Source organism: Marmota marmota, unplaced genomic scaffold (genome assembly GCF_001458135.2).
Source record: "Marmota marmota marmota unplaced genomic scaffold, marMar, whole genome shotgun sequence".
Taxonomy (NCBI): domain Eukaryota; kingdom Metazoa; phylum Chordata; class Mammalia; order Rodentia; family Sciuridae; genus Marmota; species Marmota marmota.
This window is the reverse complement of record NW_026000005.1, coordinates 27,019,130-27,035,464: the sequence shown is the minus strand read 5'-3', so window position 1 is coordinate 27,035,464 and position 16,335 is coordinate 27,019,130. Positions and strand designations below refer to the sequence as shown.

General features: G+C 37.5%; 1 protein-coding gene across 13 annotated transcripts in view; it reads right to left on the bottom strand.

Moving 5' to 3' along the window:
• Positions 1 to 14,979, bottom strand: part of Pikfyve (phosphoinositide kinase, FYVE-type zinc finger containing) — an 83,661-nt gene extending 68,682 nt beyond the window's left edge. For 5 of the 13 annotated variants that reach the window (XM_048808420.1, XM_048808426.1, XM_048808425.1 and 2 more), the window contains exons 1-6: positions 14,705 to 14,844; positions 11,389 to 11,569; positions 9,902 to 10,051; positions 9,612 to 9,647; positions 4,550 to 4,668; positions 3,444 to 3,615 (exon numbers count right to left, since the gene is read on the bottom strand). In XM_048808420.1, the coding sequence (XP_048664377.1) occupies positions 3,444 to 3,615; positions 4,550 to 4,668; positions 9,612 to 9,647; positions 9,902 to 10,051; positions 11,389 to 11,560 (649 nt within the window). In that variant the 5' untranslated portion in view covers positions 11,561 to 11,569; positions 14,705 to 14,844. The other 8 variants (XM_048808424.1, XM_048808427.1, XM_048808431.1 and 5 more) reach the window with 6 other exon arrangements.
• Positions 14,980 to 16,335: the final 1,356 nt, after the last annotated feature.

The window sequence follows — 16,335 nt, the reverse complement described above, 5'->3', positions numbered from 1 at the left end:
TTAAAAAAAAAAAAAAAAAAAAGATTTTGAGTTACTATGTATTTAATATCTTTGAACATTTTTGTCAAACTAATAAGTATATTAAGATAAACTTATTGTTCCTAATTGCACTACACAAAGTAGAGAAATAAAAGAATAACCTCAGGATTCAAATTCCCAGTTCAAGAACTGAACTAATTAAAAGTTTCTGTCGTCCCTGAAAGAATCCCTTATCTCCTATGGCCTCAGTGCTAAGATTGCTGAATATCTAACCAATTCTCAAAATACAAGTGGCTGAATTAATACACATAACAACAAAGACAGAGACAGGAGTGATGGATCTGTTCACAAGCCAAAGAACATGAAGAACTGCCAGCAACCACCGGAAAATAGGAGAGAAGCCTGGATGAATTTTCCCTTGGAGCCTCCAGAAGGAAGCAAGACTGCCAACACTTTGACTCCAAGCTTTTGGCCCCCAGAAATGCAGAAATGGGAGAACAAATTTCAGTTGTTTAAAAAAAAAAAAAATACCAACCACATAACTTAAATTACCAATCTTGCAGTATGTCTGCTAATGAAGTGAGGACACTGATTAGGAAGAAATGGGATCCTGAAAATTAGAATGAAGATATATGGGAAAAGCCAAAAGAAGCTAAGGATATTGAACCCCCAAATCTGAACCTCCTGTCGGAAGTAGCCTTTCCAAGTCATCTGAAATTAACTCTGCTTTGCTTCAGGAATTTGTAATGCCTCCCTCGAGTTAGGTGCCTTGCAAGACACTAATTCCCCTCAAGATCTATTCCTAGTACCTCCATCCCATAGTCAAGTCCTGCCAGGTCTTAAAGGTAAGGTACAAAGTAAGACCAATGAGGATATATGCGGTATACCCGAAGAACCACATGACTTTTCCAATTAATATAGACAAAAACCCAAGGAATGTGTGAGATGGCTATTGAGGGTATAGAATAAGAGTGGATAGAAAATTTGCCAAGTTGAATTTACTGATATGGGTCCACTAAGTAGAGATTCCAGATTTAATCTTGCAGCTTGAGAAGTTAAAAGAAGCTCTTAAGTCTATTTAGTTGACTGGCTAAAATATGAATCTTTAAAAGGTGGCTTATATTAAAAATGAAGATAAAATGCCTGAACTTCCCTGATATACTACAGAGCAAGGAATACATAAGCTTAGGAAACATGAATGAGTCAATTTTGCACATACATAACCACACTCCCTCTCTCTTATTATGTGATGCTCTGCATGACCTTTGGGCTCTGCTAGCAAGAAAGACATCACCAGAGGAGTACCCTAGACCTTGTACCTCTACAATCAACCAAAACAGGTTTTGGGGGTTTTTTTCCTGACGCCAATTATGAAACAGGGATTGGTGTGTACTGGTTTGGCTAACACAGCCAAACCTGCAGAGGAACTCAGTACAGCTCAATTCATTGTTCAACAGCTACTGGGTTTATTTGGTCAAGATACTCACTCGTAATTATGGAAGCAGAAGCTTCTCATACCTGTTGTATTTGAAGCTATCACCAGGAACTAAAAGCTAAAGCAAATAAAAGACTTTCTTCCTGATAACCTGAATAATCTGGATGTGGACACAACCACTGGGACCTAGTTATGATTTGATTATTTATAAAGTAATGCTAATTGTGCTAACACTTGGAAAGCATAAAAAAATCTAATTGTAAGTGATAGTAGTGTTTGATTTGACAGAAAACTAAAGTAAACTTTTAATAATAGTCTCTCTTTACATATGACTTAAGGAATTTATCTATGGATATTAGTAACCTTTTTCTATGATTTGTCCATAATAAATCATACTTGGTCACACACATAAAATAGAGTGGATTTGCCATATAAGACCTGCTCCCTTATCCCTGAAAGATATACCTTTCAGCACAACCATGAAACATAAATTTGTGAGGGGAGACTCAGAATCCCTGAAGAGCTCTGGCTGCTATTGCTTTTCTATTTAGATAAGAAATTACTGCTACCACTGAACCAGGAAAACCAAATGCAATTGGGATAACTGGATCCTCAGGTATCGGGGCCAAAGGGATTTATGGCCTTTGAATACTGTGACTATACAATTAAAGCAAGGAAACAGTCAACTTTTTCAGGGGTTACCAGCACTAACTCTAAACTGAAACTAATTCCAAGGACTCAAACATAACTGTTGTTCACCAGTCACAGCAGAGGCTTAGGGAGGCATGGCAACTGATGGGAGTTTTAGCTCAGGTACATCTGACAGTGAGTTTAGTGGGTCCCCAAAGCCCATTCTGTGGTTATTTCATCAGCTCTAGAATATATAATTGATATAGACATATTCAGCAACTGGTAAAATCCATACATTGATTCCTTAACCTCTATTATGGTGCTTCTGGCCTCCAGAACTGTAAGACAATAAATTTCTATTGTTCTAAGCCACTCAGCCTGTACTTTGTTATGGTAGTCCTAAGAGAGTAAAATGCCAGCCAGGCATGGAACACACACCTAAAATCCCAGTGACACAGGAGGCTGAGGCAGGATGATCACAAGTTCAAGGCCAGCCTCAGCAATTCAGCAAGTCCCTCTTTCAAAATTAAAAAAGACCAGGGATCCAGCTCAGTGGTTAAGTGCCTCAATAAAAAGGAAAGAAATCAATCCTAACCGTATGAGACAGATTTTATCCTAAGGGTAATGGTAACTCTGAAAAGGTATTTATCCTAAGAGTACTAAGCAGGGAAATAATCTGACATGATCAATTGGCATTCTACAAATACTGACTTGAATATGAAAAATGAATTCAAGATAGGGGAAAACTAGGGGTAAGAAAATCTCTTAAAAGCTCTAGTCAATCTGGATGAAAGATAATGAACTCTGTAGCAATTTTAGTTTCTTTTTTTTTTTTCAAGTGAATGAAAGCAAAAGGAAAATCTATACAATAACAAAAATAACGAGAGAAGTCAAGAGCATTTTCTTGAGTAATTTCAGTCCACCTTCCACTCCAAATCACTGCGTAAATCTACACACCATTGTCAGCTTTCTTCTGTTTCAACAAATAACTTGAATTTTCAGTATTGCTAAAATTTGACTATGTTCCTTATGGAAGAATAAGAGTAAGATACAATTTGCTAAAACATAGTGTCATATAAGTCAAGAAAAAACTTTAAAAATAAGAACTCTCATAATAATATAAATTAGAAATCTACTCTAACCATCTTGTCTGATAACTTTTAACATCCCTAGAGCTTTCTGCTAGTATCTATGATACACTGTCTTTTATTCTAGTTATTTTTTAACTTTCCATCTACTTTATCACTTGACTGTGAAGCACTGTCGCCCTCACTATTGCATCCCCACGCCTTACACACAAGGCCCAAAATAAAAATTGGCTTATTGTTGGTCCTGTATTATAATTATTTTATACTTATGACCTTTAAAAATTGTAATACTGTCAATAAAATGCATTTACCTGTATAGCCCATAAATTTTCCAGGGATTTCTTGATTACAGCAACGACTGCAGAAAATCTGCCCACATAGTCGGCAATGGTGTCTGCGCCTAAAGGTTGTGAATTTTTCACTACAGTCATAGCACTCTTTACATTGGCTATCTGGCATCCAGTATTGCTTCAGATCACTATCCTATAACAATAAAAATGTGTGAAGACTTCTTGAAAATACTGATTTTTATATTGTAATGGCAAATAAAATCCTTGAAGATTTTTTTTTACAGAAATGAGAAGTTAATTCTAAAATTCATAAGAAATGCAAAAGACCAAAATGACTAAGAACAATCCTGAAGAATAAAACAGGATTTACATTACCATCCATCAAGACTTATTCAAAAGCTATATAATTTTAAATAGTACTGGTGCAAGGACAAAAAAAATGGAGATATGGAACAGAAAAAAGTAGCTTAGCACACACTAATGTGTACATGATTTTTGTGATAAGATTTATAGCACAATCAATGACAGATGGTCTTTCAAAAACTATGGTGCTATCCTCATGTCCATTATAACCAAATAGACATGAAAATAAAAGGAAACTTGACCCTATTTATTCACACAAATAATAAAGCTTCTTAAAAAGAATCATAGGGGTATATCTACAGATCCTGGCCTGAAACTAAAACAGAATTATTTAAAAAACACTAGCCTTAAAAGGAGAAAAAAAAAAAAAAAAAACTGATACAATAAACCACATTAAAGTTAAGAATTTAGGTTAAAAAAATTGTGGTTTTCACAACTGAAATAAGTAATAAATATACTATCGTTTTATTCTTTATTTTTGGTACCAGGGATTGAACCCAGGGGCACTCAACCTCTGAACCACATCCCCAGCTCTTTCTTATATTTCATTTAGAGACAGAGTCTCACTAAGTTGCTGAGGCGGGCTTTGAACTCAAGATTCTCCTGCCTCAGCCTCCCAAGCCTCTGGTATTACAGGTCTGCACCACCACACCCAGCTTAACAAATACATTTTCTTTCAAATCATATTATGTCATTTTTCAGTGGGAATGGTATGATCCCAAAAAGTATGTAAGAAGAAATCTTCCAAAGCATCTAAATATTACCTGGCTTTTTCCCTCCATGATTTCTTTGAGACGTTTTAATACTGTGCTGAGGCTTCGAAGCTGAACAGCTGTACGAGGATCATGACCTCCAAAGGTAGGTTCTGCTTTCCTTCTTGTATCTGAGTCATATTTAAAAAAAAGAGAGAGAGAGAGAGAAGAACAAAGGCAATCTTGTTAAAGGTTCCTTGTGTCTATATAAAACACTGCATCTATGTGATGTGAAGTGCTTTTATTACTTGTATTCTCCCAACCAGTGACATAGGTTGAGAGTTAAGGGTGGTCTTTATAAGGGTAACAGACTGTTGAAAGTATTTCTTATTGCCATGTAAAATACTATTTCACAAGCAAGTAAGAGCTATCTAAGACAAGAACTATCTGAGCTGATGGTTTGGAGGCCTAAAACAGCAGCATCATCTACATGGTTAGAATTCAATAATGATTTCTTTTGCTCTTTGGTCCCAACCTATAATAAATACCTGCTGGACATTTAACAGAAGAAAAAGCAACTCCAGAGGGTTAAACACTAGCCATAAAAGGAGCAAAAAAAAAAAAAAAAAAAACTGATAAAATAAACCACATTAAAGTTAAGAATTTAGGTTAAAAAAATGTGGTTAGTTTAGCTTAGTCTCTATAGTCATATAGGTAAGCAATAGGATCAAATGGTTCACTTCTGGGGCTAATCATCAGAAAGAAATAATTCACCCCTAAAGATTCTGATAAAGGGCTGGGGTTGTGGCTCAGCGGTAGAGCATGTGCGAGCATGTGCGAGACCCTGGGTTTGACCCTCAGCACCACACAAAAATAAATAAAATAAAGGTATTGTGTCCAGCTACAACTAAAAAATAAATATATTTTTTAAAAAAAGATTCTGATAGAATTCAAAAAATCCAGGAGGGTAGATTTGACCATGATAAAATCTGACAAATGTCCAAGCATATTATAACTGCCAGAGAATTGCTAAAACTCTAGTCCTATCCTTCTCTATTGCACCCAACCCAACGCTGTAGTTCCAAACTGAAAGGGTCAGGTATTTTGGTCATAGTGACAAAAAGTTAAGACACTCCAGCTGTTTCAAAACCTAAGGGTGAATAGGAGGTGATCTGACAAAAAAGATGAGTTATCTGACTATGGACTGACACCTCTGTAACCATGAACCCAAAATAAACTTTTCTTACAAGTTGTTCCTGTCAGGTATTTTGGTCATAGTGACAAAAAGTTAAGACACTCCAGCTGTTTCACTGAAATGGCAATACTAAACACAAATCTATCTATAATAAAACAAGCCCAGATTCTAGCTTTGTAACCAGAATGGTAGATGCCCACCAAAAGTGCCACCAGTAGGTAACTGTACTTTTCTTGTGGACCAAAACTACTGCAGTTTCTATTCCTGGCTCAGTGTTATGGTTTTGATATGAGGTGTTCCTGAAAAACTCACATTAGTTAATGCACGAATATTCAGAGATGAAATGTTTAGGCTATCGACACTATAATCTTATCAGTGAATCAATCCATTTAATGGATTAATAATCTGACTGGATTACTGGGTGGTAATTATAGGCAGCTGGGGCATGACTGGAAGAAGTAGGCCAGTAGGGGTATATCCTTAGGACTTATATTTTGTTCCTGGCTACTCACTCTCTCTACTTCCTAACTGCCAAGAGCTGAGCAGCTTTCCTCACCATTCCTTCTATTCTAACATTGTGCCTTGCCTCAGGCCCAGTGTAATGGAGTTGGCTGACTATGGAGTGAAACCTCTGAAACCATGAACCCAAAATAAACTTTTCTTAAAAGTTGTTCCTATCATATTTTGGTCATAGTGACAAAAAGTTAAGACACTCCAGCTGTTTCAAAATCTAAGGGTGAATAGGAGGTGATTTGACAAAAAAGATGAACATCCAATTAGCTTAAACACTCTAGTCTAATAACCCATGGAGCTCCCACTAACCTAAACAGATTGCAGTTACTTTCCAAGGTTTCAAGTAACCAAAGGCAACTGCAGTCTAAAAATTTTAACATTTGTCTTCATTCTTTCAAGAGAAAGAGACAACAATCACATAATTTTTAATATATTTATTGTCATAGTTATTTTTGTTACTCTCTTTCTATGCCTAATTTACAAGTTAAACTTTATCACAGATGTGTACATATGGGGATAAAAAACATAGGGTCTGGTACTATCTGTGGTTTCAAGCCTCTACTGGTACAGAAAAGAAGGGAGGTTTAGAGTATATCCCTGCAGATAATGGGAACTACTATAAAATGGAAAATCTGGGGCTGGGGTTGTAGCTCAGTGGTAAAGCACTTGCCTAGCATGCATGAGGCACTGAGCTCGATTCTGAGCACCACAAACAGATAAATAAAATAAAGGTCCATCAACAACAACAACAACAAAATAATAATAATTAAAAAATAAAATAAAATAAAATGGAAAATCTGCCTCAAACTCACTATTTGCCAGATTTATATTAGGTGTGCTTTGTTTTAGTTGGGTGGGAAATAAAAGATTACAAAGAAATGAGAGGTTGATATCTAAATCCAAATTTACAAAGAATTACCTAAAACAATTTAACGAAATAATCACTGTATCTAAACTGTACTTATTTTTAAACACTTTGAAAACTTTTTATCTTAATTTTAGCATTAGTAATACCTCAGAGGTGGTACTAAAATATAAGTATTAGAACGACCAAATTATTCATGAGTCTCAAAATATAAAGCAACTATCCATGAATTATAAGTTGAAAAAGGAGACAAAGCTGTGAGAATTACAATGGCAATGCTCCGCATACCGGCAATAACAAACTGTGAAGCCCCTTGCATTTAGCTACTTAGAAATACAAGATAGTATTAATAACATCATCCACTGGAAAAGGATGAGTGAGGCTCTTCCTGGAACCACGAATGAGCACTAGTGCCCTTGAATTAAGATGAACAGACACTGAGAAAATCTGGTCTAGCTCTTTGCTCTTAGGCAAATAATCTTAGCTGCTTCTCTTATAAAACAGATACCAGAAAATTAAATTACTTCCCTAAGGTCAGAAAGCCAGTACATAATTACAGTCCTTTAGGGGGAATGAAAAACCAACCTCTACCTCAGAACAAAGCCTGTCCAAGGAAGGGACATGACCTTAGTCCTCGGAAACACCCACAGAGCACTCCTAAGCACATTCCCACCCTGCTAAGTTGTTTATCTACAAATAACAGGAGAGATCTGCTGCGCCAGGTGTCCCTGACTCAGTCAGGCTAGGTGGGGATCCATAGCAGCCCCCTAGCAGCCACCAATCAGCATGAGACAGGGAAATACCTGGGATGCCAGATGACCCTCCCAGTGGTTTATGGTGGTTGATAACAAGTTGGGAAACCATGTAGTTCAGCACGTACACCCCTCTTGGCTCAAACCAATCAGTTCAAACGAATACCCCTTTTGTACTGACCAATCACCCCTACCTAACTTGTTCCCCCCGCCAGTGAATATGCTAATCATGTTTTAGAGTTGTTATTTGATTTTCCCGCGGTGTGTGATGATTTGCTAAGGGATGCTATAATGTATGTGAAGTCCCTGCCCTCTCCAAAAAATGTATAAAAATGCTGCAAACCCTGGGCTCGGGGCCTCTCAGCGTCACCAGTTGCTGTGTGTGCGTGCGGAGGACCGAGCTAGCTTGCAATAAACACCTCTTTGCTGCTTGAAAAAAAAAATAATAATAATTACAGTCCTTTAGTGAAGAAAGGAACTTATTTGGCCAAACAGTCCCAGGCTTTTGAAGTTCAAATGCATCTAAGGTAGAATCCAAGAATAAAGACAATAAGAAAAGGTAGAGGGGCTGGGGTTGTAGCCCAGTGGTACAGCGCTTGCCTGGCACATGTGGGACACTGGGTTCGATCTTTAGCACCACATAAAAAAACTAAATTAAAATAAAGATATTTAAAAAAAATTTTTTTAATATAGAAACTGCAACAAATGAGACATTAGAAGCTCCATCTAAAAATATTTAAATTCAATTGTATCATAACACCACAGGCAAAGTTAGGCAGTCTGTCACTACTAAAAGATTAGTTTCTACTCCAACTCCTCAACTGAACAAGTGAGGAAATCCTATGCTTAAAATGGAGACTGCTGCTCTCCTTGGTCTCCTTTTCTTCTTTCTGTAGCTAAGGAAAGCATGGTATTTTGAAAAACTAAGACTCAATAATTCTACAAAGAAAAGGTGGTAGCTAAAATTTTCAGACAATAATGTCTTCATTCAATATTATTTAGTCAGAAGGGCTCCCTCAACAAAAACAGGCTGTTGGCCATGGGCCAGGTATAAGAGCTAAGGAGAACTTATTGAGGTTAAAGGTTAAAGTGGAGATGTTTTAAAATAAAAGGAGAGCTCCTTTCTTTCTCTTCCTTTGCCCACCTTCCAATTCTTAACCAGGGGTTAAAGCTCACTGCCTTAGAAGTCCTATAAAGATGACACAGCCAGCTCTGGTCCAGTTCTTCAAGCAGTACTTCTTCTGACTTGATTTCTCTTGCCTCTTCCACTAAACCAAATCTCAACTAGCAATAAAATATCCTTCTGCCAAACACCATTGCTTTCACCTATTTTTCATTCTCATGGGGAAGACTGGCCAGGGCCGACAGGATCTGGTATTCAGGGACACTTGATTTCTCAACGCTGTATCCCTTTGCCTCTATTACACCACTTCCCACTGCCTTCTTCTATCACCTTGATAGATGGTTGGGCAAACCATTCTACTGAGTTTAGCAAGCTAACAGAAATAAAGCATAAAATATTTACTCTCTCTAGTTTCTTCACTTCACTGATCCCTAGCACGCACTTATTAGAAGAGCATGAAAATGAAGGAGATGACTGTGTAATAAACCAGGATGGAGAATAAACAGGCAAGAAGAGCTCAGCTTATACAGCCACACTGACAGTTTGCACCCCACAAAGGACACAGGCCAAGAGCAAGTGGCAGCCCAGCAATGGAGTTGAAGAATTCTGCAGCCAGAGGCATGCACATCACATTTCACTAGCACCCAAATACAGACGCAGAATTCATTCACAAGACTGAAACTAACCTGTGTTCTCCTGGGGATGCTGCAAATTGTTCTCTGCTGAAACTCAAGCAAGTAATTAATCAAAAAGCAGCCAAGAGGTCTGTTGTTTGCCTAAATCAAAGTTTAATGACATGTTTAAGAGCTTTTATTCAGATATCAACAAATTCTTTCACTAACTAAGTAATAGTTTTATTTATTCTGGAGAGTACCTGACTATTCCAAACAACAAGAAAGTTAAGTCAATAAATAACTTGGGAAACACAATGACCGTGGAAAAATCTTAGAAGAATGAAATAAGAACACTGTTTTACCTAACACTGAAGAGCGTCGATGAAGTTCCTCATTAAGCTGTTTTTTATAAGGAACAGGTGACCTCACTGATTGTGTCCTTGAAGGGAGCTGAGGGCTGGACCAACTTCCACTGGGAGAAGGGTGCTCTCCTTGGCTTCCTTCTCCTCTCTCTGTAGAGCAAAAGAAAGGTTGACATTATTTGAAAAATTGAGACACAAGAATTCAGCAAAGAGAAAACATGAAATTTTCCAGACAAATATATAGTTAGTTATATATATATATACACACACACACACACACACACACACACACACACACATATATATATACTTATATATATGTATGTATGTATTACATGCATAATTTAAAATTAGGCTTTTGGATTTTTTTAAAAGAAAGAAATCCAAAGACTAGAGCAAAATTATAAGCCAATAATCACACCCTTGGTATACGTGATTTTCTGTTTTACTTTTCATTTGAAATTTGAGGAAACAGAATGCAAGCTTTTTACACAAAGGCCCAAAATTTTTGCTGTGTTTATGGAAGAGATTCCTTGTACTATTGAAACAGCACCCAATATAGTAGCTGCTCAAAAAACGTTTACTAAATAAATAGAGTATTATCTTATAAAGAGTCTACATAATATAATATCTTAGATGGAATCTTATAAAGGACATTATGTAAAAATTTAAAAACTCTGAATAAAATACATACAGTAGTTAGTGAAAATTGTAAAATCTTTACATTAGTTCAGTAATACTAACCTAAGATGTTAATAAGAGCAGAAACTGAATGTAGGGGTAAACATAAATGCTCTGCATTATCTTTCCAATTTTTCTATAAATCTAATAAAACTTTTTTAAAAATTAAAGCTTATTTTTTAAAAAGTATCATCTTAAAAATGTAATAAGTTTTTACAGTACTTTAAACCTAACCATTAATAAACTTAATTAGAACTATTAAAATTTCTACTGAGGGGCTGGGGTTGTGGCTCAGTGATAAAGTGTTTGCCTCGCACGTGTGAGGCACTGGGTTCGATCCTCAGCACCACATAAAAACAAGTTAAACAAAATAAAGGTGTTGTATCCACCTACAGCTAAAAACAATATTTAAAGAAATAATTCTACCTAGGCTGGGCTCAATGGCACACATTTTTGATCCCAGCAGCTCAGGAGGCTGACACAGGAAGATCACAAGTTCAAAGCCAGCCTCAGGAAATTAGTGACACTGTAAGCAACTCAGCAAGACAAGCTCTTGCCCTGTCTTTAAATAAAATATAAAAAAGGGCTGGGGATGTGTTCAGTGGTTAAGCACCCCTGGGTTCAACAGTACCCAAAAAAAAAAAGAAATCTAGCTTTTTCTTCTTAAGCAGAAAAATCTGGTGATATATGAATAAAGCACCTTGTTAATATTTCACTTTCTCACAAAGATAGAACATGAAAGTTGAATAAGGGAACTATAAAGAATCAAAACTGTAAGTTTTCTGATGCTTAAGAGTAAGTCTTACCTTTGTTAAATCGAAAAAGATTTACAAAGGAACTATATGCTGATTTAAAAGAAGGTTCATCCTGGTCAGGAGTCAAAGGTTTAAAGTGTGTAAGATGAGAAGGACTGGTAGGAGGTCGAGGCAAATCATTAGCAGAGTCCAGTGTTGGGGAAGTCTTATCATCTGTGGCCATTTCATGAGTCTGCAAAAGAAAAAAAAAATGCTACTGTTTCAGAAGCCAAAAGTTAATTTCAAACAATATGCATATATCTGGAAGATCCTATTCTGTGAGAGTTTTTACCTATGAAAACCAAAGAGTCAGTGAATTTAGTTTAGCATACTCAAGTGAAGGTTTAAAAACACTGCTATCTAAATCAAATCTCAACACCTAAAACTGTCGGTCAACCTAATTTCAAACATTACTATTAAAATCATTTTAAAATTTTTAAATTAAAAAATTTGCAGGTAAGGCATAAATGTGAGCAGGCAAAGAAGAAAAATATTTTCATATCTGTAAAAATTTTGGGAAAAAAAAGGTATTTAATAGTTTTTTAAAGTTATACAGGGAAACTGGTTTTATGCCAACATATAAATTCCTCCATCTTACTTATTTCAGCTTTTCCCTCTAAAAGTATAACAAAAAATTATCTACCTAAAGAAAGGAAATAAAATAGTCATCCTTTAATGACATTTCTATATAAACTCAACAATTAGCTCAAGTTACACCTTATTTGAATATTGACAACTATTCAAATCAACAAGCTATGCTCCATCATGTTTTCTTCCAGGAACATGAACTTGCTATTTTCCCCTTTAACCCTATATAAATATTAAGATAAATATATTAATATTAATATTAGTAAATACTAATTTAACTCTATATAAATATTAAGATAAAGATCTTCCTAAAGGGCTTTTTCCCCTAAATTACCAAAAATCATAATTCAGCCAAAGCAATAAATCTAACCACATCAGAGTTTACCAAAAAAGCACCAATTTATATTTTGCTATTCGGAGTTATATTTCAACCAGAAGAACCATGCATACCTCTAGTTAGTCATTAAAATGCTTTAGTTTCTAATATAATTTACACTTTTAAAAAGAGGACATTACACTCTTGTAAATGCTTTGCTTCTCTGAAATCATATGCACCATCTCATTTTATTTTTACAATCCTGGAAGGTACATAAAGCAGTCCTCATTACATTTTTATCTTCAAGGCAACCAAGGTACTCTGAACCTAAAATAACTTTCCTCGGGGGGGAGGTCACAAAGATAGTTTGGGAACCTGTATCTAATCTCACCACAAAATTCTTTAGATTGAAATTATTTTTGTAGCTTTTCACAGACCTCCAAGTCTAGCCTATAAGCTATTTTCTAGCTACTCAAGACTTTGCTTTATTAATAATTTAATTGACTTTTAATTAAAGCACAAATGAAACCACTAACTTAAACAGAATTTTGGCAATAAATGTTTATTAGAAGCTGGGGCAGGGAGGAAAAGAAAAAGAGTAAGGGGGAAAAGTGAAAGAAGAGGAGGAGGAAGGAAAAAGGGAAAAGTCTTTAATATCATCTTCTATTGGGGAAAGTAGTTAATAATCCTTCCAAAGTATCATGACACTCCATATTCCAGCTTCAAGACTTAGAAAATAAGATGGTGACTGATTAAGTACAAACTCAAATTTTTGTTCTGTATTTTTTAAAAGAGTACTAGAGATGAAGGACATGATGACAATAGCAACCTCAGGCCTCAGAAAACAACCTATATTCTACTTTCACAAAAGTAATATCAGAAGCAGAGTTAAAAACCTGCATAAAGAGCCTTAGAATTACCTTGAATTACTTCTAAAGATCAACTAAACATGAAACTTTTATTAGGTTTTGGAGATATGAAGATAAAAAATTACAATATTAACATAGAGCAAGTATTGTCTCTACAACATAAATACAATCACATGGAGTTATCAATAATAATTACATGATATTGGGATCGTGAAAAAACTACATTACAACTCTAATTTTTTGACAACTCAATAACTGCTTATTATAAAAACTAGTACTCCTTCCTGACAGGTAATTAGAAGTATTTATCTACTTACTCAAAGACCTCTGATGTATCACCAGCACTCCACCTCTTTCCATTTCAAGGTTAGTGTAGTATATGCATATTACCTTGTTAGTAAAGCTAATCAGTAGGCTATGGGGTATTAAACGTAGGAAATAAGTTGCTCTATCAGCCAATATCAAAAATTTAGTTAGAATATCCAAGTATCAGCCTAGTCATCTCTAAGTAGTTTTTTTTTAAAAAATACTCAAATTTTATCCAATAATGCAGGACAGTTTAATACTAGTAGTGTTGGCTTCCACCAACGAAGAGTTTTGTTGTTGTTGTTGTTGTTGTTCAATTTTTGCCAACAAAAATACTAAAGGAATACCAAAACTGATCCATATTACTCTTGCCAGAAAGAAAGAGGCAGTTCCCAGGAAATTAGTCTTGCCTCTCAGAGGAGTCAACCTGCCCAAACTCAAGAAAAAGAAACTAAGAATATTTTTTGTAAGAATAATGACAGAGTAGGACTTTTGGAGAGGCAGAAAACGAGATTCAAATAAATCCGAAATAAAATACTGCAAATATGCCAAAATACTATATGTATTGTCATTGTACTAATTTTTACTAAATGAATGCACGGAATTAACATCTTAATAATTTAACGTATTATACACATCAGATACACGGAAATAACCAATTCTGCTTGATACAGAATTCTAGCATTTTTCATATTTCTTGAATGTCTTAATAACAACAAACTCGAAACTAGGCAGAAGACCCCATATTCCTAAAAGTATCCACCCACTTCATTCTCATCCTTTTGTTGAGAACATTCTTTAAGAAAGGGAAGTACTAATTTGGAAACCAAGTCTCCCCAAAACACTTTGAGTTGAAATAAAATCGCCTTTAATGGCAGAAACAAGCTTTCAAGGAGATATACGCATATTTGAAAGCCCAAGGTTGTTACCAGTTCTGTAGCTTATGAACTTTCTTTTCCAGCCTAATGATGTACCTCTGACACATGGACCAGAGCTCGTCCACTCAAAGGGAAGAGGAGTGGGCATTCCTCCTCCTAAATAAGTTCCGGCATGAGAGTTAAAAGAGGTGCAAGGGAACTTCAAATGTTTCAAGGAACCCTCTTCAAGAAGTGCCCTACGCGACTCCCGTCCCACTCGCCAGACAAAGGGCAGCCTGGAATTAGGAAGACCAGCTAATGCTTGGGACAGGTTCTTGGCCTTTCCTTGCCCGGCCGCAGCCCAGCGAAGGAGCCCCATCTCTCGCCCTCACCTCAGATTTCCCTCACCGCTCTGGCCCGCACAGCACCCAAGCCGGCCTTCTTCCCACTATCAGCTCCAGCTGGCCACACCCCAGGCCTCTCCTTTATCTGGGCCTCCCGCCCCGGCCCCGCCGGCCTCCCTCCACCCCAACCCCAGCTTCACCCCGCTCAGGTGCAGGGAGCCCGCCCCGGAGCGCAGCGAAGGGGTACTCCAGTCGCCGGCTGTTGCGGCAGGAAGCGAAGATGCTTACACGGTAGATGCGGCGTCTCCCTTCCCCCCAAGGCTCCGCCCCCCGTTCCTCCTCCCCACCAATCCGCAATCTTTCCTGGGGGCCGACTCCGCCCCCTCCTCCCCGCCCGCACGACGTTCGGATCAGACGCTCAGGCAGAAAGAGTCCAGCCCAGAGAGTGTCGTCTTGGACCACTTGGCCAAAGCAGTCCGCCTCCGCCTTTTTTGAGGAAGCCAGGATCATAGCGCGCGTGAGCGTCACGCGTGTGGGTCACCGGATGCGTGCTTGGTGTCCTGGGCACCGGACGGGTGCTGGCTGGGCCGCGGTTACCGTATGTGTTCTACACCGTGAGCACTCTTAATGGGTTACAGTGCTCGGCGTTCTCGTGACCCGGACTTTGACTTATGTAGCGCCGATCAGTGGGTGAGAACGAAGACGCCGGTATCAGACTTGCAGGACTCCGACCATAGCTAGGCGTATTCTCGTATTCCCGTAGATAAATTGCTAACTTCTTCAGGCGTCAGACCTCTGGTGTGTAAAATGGAGTTAATAATAGCAGTACCCACCTCACATTTTTTTTTTTAAGATTACGTAAAACAGTTCATGAAAAGCGGTTGGCAGAGTGCCTGACCCAGAGTTAGCGATGTTGGCTCTAAGCTTTTCATTCAGGTTTTGAGTTGCAGATGCTAAGGCTAGCTGGATCGTCACTTTGGCTCGGTAGAAAACATACAAAACCTGCTGACTGAAATTGTGAGGCTTGGCAGAGGAGCACAGAAGGGAAAGAAATATAAAGGGAGGTTCTATTTTAATTCAATTCTGGGGATTCTTTTCCTCAAAGAGTTTTGGCAAATCCTCATTCAAGCTTTCTTTGAGATGATCTTTTCAGCTGCTAGAGAGTACCACAGAAATCTGTACTAGTACAAATCCTTGTCACTACCCTCAACTGGGCCCTTCAGCAATCATTCTAGAGAGTATATTCAGCTTCCCCTTCTCATTCTTCGTTACTGCCGTGCCAAACACACACACACACACACACACACACACACACACACATTACCTTGACTAGCATTCCCTAGAGAATCTTATCTAACCAAGTGAAAAAGCCAAGGTTACTTTGGGTGCAATCCTTAACAACCTAACCTCCCCGCCACAGCTTTTTCTGCATCCACATATCCACTTCTACCCTGGCCTACCTGGATCCCTCCTCTCTGGTAGAGAGAGGTCTGCTCTTTCCCAGTTCAATCCTCCTGGCACCCAATCTACTCTCCTGTTCCTGGTATCTTGCACTGTATCTTCAACCAATCTTTTCCCAGTGACTCTTTGTTCTCAGCCTATGAACATGCTCAAGTCTCTGCCTTCTAGGAAGAAAAACAAAAAACCCTTTCTTAAATCAGTCCACCATATATTAATAT